The 6,976-nt window shown below is 38.4% G+C and overlaps 1 protein-coding gene across 1 annotated transcript; it reads right to left on the bottom strand.

Moving 5' to 3' along the window:
• Positions 1-1,016: 1,016 nt before the first annotated feature.
• LOC106816614 (V-type proton ATPase subunit D-like) lies at positions 1,017-6,265 on the bottom strand. Its single transcript, XM_014821240.1, has 7 exons — positions 6,214-6,265; positions 5,050-5,167; positions 4,711-4,858; positions 4,339-4,383; positions 3,987-4,157; positions 2,441-2,519; positions 1,017-2,237 (listed from the first exon to the last, which is right to left on the bottom strand). Exons 1-7 carry the CDS (start codon positions 6,252-6,254, stop codon positions 2,093-2,095), a joined length of 747 nt encoding a protein of 248 aa, XP_014676726.1. The 5' UTR covers positions 6,255-6,265; the 3' UTR covers positions 1,017-2,092.
• Between the last annotated feature and the right edge of the window lie 711 nt (positions 6,266-6,976).

Raw genomic sequence — 6,976 nt, 5'->3', positions numbered from 1 at the left:
TGTGTGCGGGCGGGGGGGGCAGTGTTGAGGTTGGGCTGTGTGTGGTGTGCGGGGTGGGGGGCAGGTGATGGGGGCAGTGTGAGATGGGTGCGGATGTGTGGGGCAGTGTGAGGTGGGGAGACGGGCTGGGGGCAGTGTGAGGTGGGTGCGGTGTGAGGTGGGTGCGGTGTGGGGGCAGTGTGAGGTGGGTGCGGTGTGGGGGCGGTAAAATCCACCTGTTTTAAGTCGTTTGTCAATGGCATGGTGATGGGTTTTCTGACGAGGGAAGATGCATCAGGGCCTGTATTAAGCAGTGAAACCAACCAGAGTGTTAATAACGCCTGCGGTCTGATTACAGTGACTGTGAAGTACTAAGCCACTACTTCCAGCTACTGTGTGCTGTGGAGTACACGATGTATCAGCTACAGACACAGTACCAGACAGTCAATGCCATGGTAGACATCTGCAGTGAGGTACCTACTATTCACATACTCTCAACATCACACATATAAGGCCAGAGGCATAGCTTAGTCATTTTGCCTGAGAGGTAGAGGAAGGGGAAGTAAATGTGAGGAGTTTTGGGCAGGTGACTGTGGGCAATTCGACGTTGGCCCCTGGACATGTAATAGTATCGACATTTGTCTACATTTGACATTACCCTGTCCTCCGCTAGCTACGGCCCTAACAAAGATTTTAAAAAAGTGTAGAGTTAAATCATACCAATAATGAATCAGCACGCTCTTGTTAACAAAGCTGTTAGACTAGCATGTTTTACCGTAGTGTCAATGTCCACTCACAACGTACTAACGTGGAAGCGTTAATGTGCAAATTATGTCATTCTGTCTACAGCCATTGTGTGTATAATTGTCTTGCAGACCGCTGATGACGTGCTTTAATCAGCAAAGACCATCTACAGGTGAAGGTTTGAGGGCAAGAATCACCTTAACCATACTCACACTGTTGCATTTTAAACGCTAGCTCAAAGACCAATACATATAGCATGTAAACTACTTCACATTACTTAAAACTTCACGAAATATGTTGTTTACCCTCATGTATATACATACATATATTTATTAACATTAGTTCCAACATGTTTCATTACATTATTGTTCTTTATATTAACATATATATAGTTAAAAAAAATAACGAAAATTTAAACAAATTATACAACTTGATTAGAAAGCTTATTGTTTGTTTCGATCAGTATCGTATACTAAAGCCAGACCTAGAGTTGTAATCAGCTCAGGGCAGTAACTCTACTTACAGCAGAAACAACTGATAATATTATTACTATGACTTTAATGACTGACAACATTCACTGTGCTGCCAGGAATGATCACTGGGTTGACTAAGCCAATACACCAATCTACATTAAACCAACAGTAATCAGTACATAGTAGTCATTTCTACTTTACCTCTTGTAACTCAACTTCCTGTAACTTGTTTAGAGTTGCTATTATTTAGAACTTGCATTAACGTGTTGTTACACGACTCCCTAGTTTTTACATTTGTAATGATTAAAGTTTAACGATAACTGACATGCAGTTATTTCCATTTCATTATAAAAATTGTAGAATTTTACTCGACAATAGCTTTCAAATTGGATCAGCTTCAGCTTCCATCAACTTTGAATGGCAAGTGAATACATACATTGTAAGTGATAAATATTGTTAAATTATACAAGTTGTTATGCAATTCAACATACCAAAACCAATAAGTCGATCAGAAAACAATTAGTCACCAACTTTGAATCATATTTAGTGCATATTGTTTTTTCCTTATTAATGGTTTTAGTTTGTACACAACTGAGTTTTTGAAGTAGAAGGAATCCTACTTTAGCTACAAGTTCATATTACTATTTTACCTTCGTAACCAAAGTAACGTTACAGTGCACTGCTACACAGCATATAAATATCTACGCCTTCTATTGCTTATCTGAATTTACACTCAATACTCAATAGTAGATTTTTATATCAAGTATATTTCCCTTTCCATGGCAAATGCGGGATGCAGGACCCTTTAGATGCTGTGCACTTTTCACTGTAACCAAGTTTACGTCGGAATTTCACGTTACCAAGCATACCAATACTTCCTAGACCTTGAAGCAGAACTAGAAAAGTAGATCCTGGTCTTGATTTGTTGCTTCTAGGATGTTTGCTGGATTATCCACATCAACTCCCTTTTCTTTCAGTGCTATCCTAACCTTTTCTGCATCAGCTCTTATTACCTTCTTCTTTCCCTGTATTTTCTTGAGCCTGCATGAGAAAAAATGAAAAATTTTGAACTATTGATCCATTAAATATTTAAAAACATAATAACATAAATTACACCAACATAATAGCACACACTGTCAACTGCACTGTAGAACAGCACTTACTGAAATATAGAGTATTTGATACTATACATGTATCAAATACTTGTACTAGAACAGGAAAGTCTGCTTAGGGGACGTGCCTACCTGTAGAATTCCTCTCTTTCTCTCTCATCCAGTTCGGTTATGATGTAAGCCAATGTTCGCGTTATACGTGGAATGATAACTGAGAGAAAGAATAATGGTAATTAGCAACAGGGACCTCAAACTTGACTACTATTGTCAATGCTGTTTTATTAATATGTGAACTTTACGAAAGCATGCATATTAAATAACATCGTAAACCAATAGCCAGTTAAAACAAGTGCCGCGGAGCGACAGCGCTCATCTAACGTCTACTGTGGTGACTGTGGTGGAGTGGTGGGATTCTAGTAAACCCTGTTGGTCCCAAATGTGTTCACATACACGCCGAAACAGTGGAAGGCACAGGGATGGTATCAGGAACCTTCTCAAAGGAATGTTCGTTGGGATCGTTATGAAAGTTGCCACGAGATGGCACGTATGTTTAAGTGTCTTAAGATTAAAGATGGAAGCTCCCATCGTACGTAGTAGCGACAACTATTTGCAAGACAGAATAGGTAAGCACTCATTCATTTACCTACGCAAGCCTACAGGCTGAAATAGAGAGCTGCCACCTGTAACTAATTAACGCAGGCAAAAACTACACAGTAATATCACCACCACGGCCACTGCCAGTGGCATACGTTACATGTAACACACTGACACTGACAGTACAAAATGCCATAGAAATTATACGATTTAAGGAGTATAAACCTTCTCCAACCAAATTTAGCTTTTGAAATTTCACTTTGACATTGTAGCCTCATACATCCAGGCATGTATAGATTCTACTAGCAAACCCGGCAGTCAAATTCTTTCTAACAGACAGTAAACAAATCCATGTTTAACCCTCCTCTTGAGGGTCAAAAGGTTATCCGACACTTATTCTTCGCATGTCAGCAGAAAGTACATTTCATGGTCCTTTCAATAAAGCCATAAAAATGCTAGGTCACCGCTGTAACAAAAAAGTTTTTCAATCGCTCCGTCAGACCATGTTCTCAGAAAATGTCTAAAATCTGCTCTGTGCCCCATTGACCTTTGACCTCCAATTTCAGCACAGTGATGGCTTTTCCTACCATGATGCTATACACCGACTATCACGAGCCTAGGTCGAGCCGTTTAGATTTGTGCCTCAATTCTGCATTTCCTCCCTATACCTTAAGTTAAGGAGGGAATGTTCCCCCTTCTTTTACACATCTTGACCTTTGACCCCCAGCTTCGACATCCCAACTCGTTTTCGGATTACCCCCCCACGTCCCAAATATCGTGACCGTACGTCAAGCGGTTACGATTTGTGCCCAACTGTTGACGGACGGACGCACGGACGCACGGACGCACGGACAGACGCACGCTCATGCAATTCTACAAGCTGCATCCGACTATGTCAGATGAGCTAAAAAAATGAACAACAGTGCTTGACAGCATCCATGTGTTTCCACACACATTCACTTTCAAGGCTAGACTAAAACATGCCTCAAGTAAGTTCTAATATAATAACTGCTAATAATTATATATTAATTGTTAATTATCTGATACAAAGCTGTGGCATTCCGATGCGTGCCTAGGCCCCTACCGTATTCAATCGCGTTCACTCGTCTGTTTGTGATCTTGATGACTTCATCCAAGGTAACGAATGATGTCTGAAGAGAAGCCAGTTCAACCAACAGCTCAACAGCTTTGGCATAGTTCTTCTTAATCTTGCTCACTTGCTGTCCACCACGCGCCAACCCAGCCAATTCGTAGCCTGAAAAACAACGCCATAAAAATCGCCGCACACCCACAAACCATAGGCAACCTCGTGCAGACACACAGTACTCTCAAGATTTTATTTCTATTGAAGGGATTACACCCACGATATTTCAATAAGTTTCATCAAATTTGTAAAAACCATGAATTTACGTGTGTCTAATTCATGTAGAACTTACTGTCGGACCCATCCACATAATGTTCAAACACAGGAAGCAGCACACCTGAAACAAGAACATAACTTAGTATGCAAATAAGCAATTAAATACCAGACCTATACTTAGTAGCAATTAGACTGATTTGTCACTACATATGATAGAGCCAAGTAAATATGCTACATCCAGATATGTAGCAAGATGTGCACTATAGTGAACGATAGGGATTATGACTATACTTAGAGCAAATTTCAATTCATCACTAGTTTCACCAGTTAAATATCACTATCTGACAGTATATTATTGGTACTTCACATATTACTCAAATAGGCAGAAGAAGAGACTTGTTACAGATGTAACAATGCCACTTTTTGATTTTAATGATTAATACATTACCGGCTACATTGTCTTTTCTTGACCGAACTTTTGTCTGTGCCTTGGTGACATTTTGCAGCACCACATGGTTAAAGTCACCAATAACAAACTTGGCTTGCGCTGCGGAGAAAGCTGCTTCCTTCATAACCTCGCCCATTAGGACTTTTGTCTACAAAAACAAATTCACAACTTGACTAAATTACACATGGGTACGAAAATTGTCATTTGCACCTGCCACCAAAAGATAAAAGTAAACTGTATAATGTAGCTTTAACACTGAATCCTAAATATTTATACACAAATGTGGATAGTATAAGCTTAACAATAAATCAATTCTGAATGAGTTTATTTCTTAGTTACCTCGATAATCTTCTTGAGAATTGCTCTGAATCTCAAGGTTAGCGCATCTGCTTTCTTTTTGAGAAGACTGTGACCTTTTTCGGCTCCTTTGAGACGAGCCTTCATGATAGTCTGCGCCCTGAAAATATCAGACAGACTTTTAGCTTGTACACTTTCAATGAATATAAAATATAACACCAGCAATACGTAAAACAATGACAGGCTGACTACCACTATCCCTGTGACTTCCCCATAAAATGGGTATTTTCACAAGCATTTCCTATTTGTCCATTCATATTACAGCTATGCAAATTGTTCTGTCCATGATAGTGGAAAGTGAAAAGTACACCTTACCACGGCCCCCCACCCCCATCAAATTTTTATTAGTTTTTTTGCATCGATCTCAAAAATGACAAACATGAAAACCAAAACCCGGTAATAAGCGAATCCGAGGAAAATTTTCATGCCTGCATATAATCGATAAATAATATGCTTTTAATCATTCTAATAAACAGCAATTTAATATGTGCATTTCAGTCAAATACATGGACTAAATTTATCTGCAAAAAGATAATCAGAATATCATGTTATTGCAGTTGTTAGATAACTGATGCAAGAGCATGTATAAAGCTACAGTCTAGCACAGAGGAATGACGTACTATCTGATGATATGTTTCGAAAGTAATGCGAAGGTGACCTCTAAGCAAATTGTGTAACCATATCTTAAACACTAAAATATTCGTATTTTGCATATCAGGTTGGACCAATTTGCAATCAATGTGTGAATTTAATTTCTATTGATTGTTAAAAAATAAATGGTAGGGCCTATCATTATAAAATCAGTGAATCACTGTCCATAGCTATTTTAATTTATTTTGTTTAACAAAGAATGCACAGAATAGTTGGAATTATGAGAAAAGTCTCATCATGTAACGAACTTATAGACGGACACTAAATTAGCATAGAATTACTGATTAGTAGGCCTATTAATCAATGTTTATTGACACCAACGTGACTAAGGTGTCACGTTTTATGTTGCCACTGCTTTTCACGTGTAGTTTGTTTCTAGTATGTTTCACTTATTATACGTTTCGTGAATTTATGTGATGCTGTAAACATCTACCTTGGGAGGAATAGGAGCAAAAACAAAAATGTTGATGATATCATTGATGATGATACACTTACATTCGCGAAGGGAAAACTTGAATTCTCTCTTTTTCTGACATCTTGGATGTTTGCGAGTGGCGCTATCTATAGGGGGGAAGTTGAACATCACCCTCGGCTTTGAAGTCAACCAAATATAATCCACCCTCAGCGCATAGTTTGTTACGAAACTGTGCTTATATGTGGAATAACCAATATTCTTCAACCGTATCAGCCTGTGTTAAAAATATAATCTGCTCTCAGCACATAGATTGTTACAAAGCTGTGCTCGCGTGTGAAATAACCAATATTATTCAAGCCTATCAGCTATCAGCTTGTGTTAAAAATATATAGTCCCCCTACATAGTTTGTTAGAAAACTGTGCTCATGTGTGAAATAACCAATATTATTCAAGCATATCAGCCTGTGTTAAAAATATAATCTGCTCTCAGCACATAGATTGTTACAAAGCTGTGCTCGCGTGTAAAATAACCAATATTATTCAAGCATATCAGCTTGGGTTAAAAATATAGTCCTCCTACATAGTTTGTTAGAAAACTGTGCTCATGTGTGAAATAACTAATGTTATTCAACCATATCAGCCTGTGTTAAAAAATATGTTCCACCCCAGTACATAGTTTATTAGAAAACTCTGCTCATGTGTGAAATAACTAATATTATTCAAGCATATCAGCTTGTGTTAAAAAATATAATCCCCCTACATAGTTTGTTAGAAAACTGTGCTCACGTGTGAAATAACTAATGTTATTCAACCATATCAGCTTGTGTTAAAAAATATAATCCC

This window comes from Priapulus caudatus, unplaced genomic scaffold (genome assembly GCF_000485595.1).
Source record: "Priapulus caudatus unplaced genomic scaffold, Priapulus_caudatus-5.0.1 Scaffold32, whole genome shotgun sequence".
NCBI lineage: Eukaryota > Metazoa > Priapulida > Priapulimorpha > Priapulimorphida > Priapulidae > Priapulus > Priapulus caudatus.
Note: the sequence above shows the minus strand (reverse complement) of the source record. Positions and strands in the feature narration are given on the sequence as shown.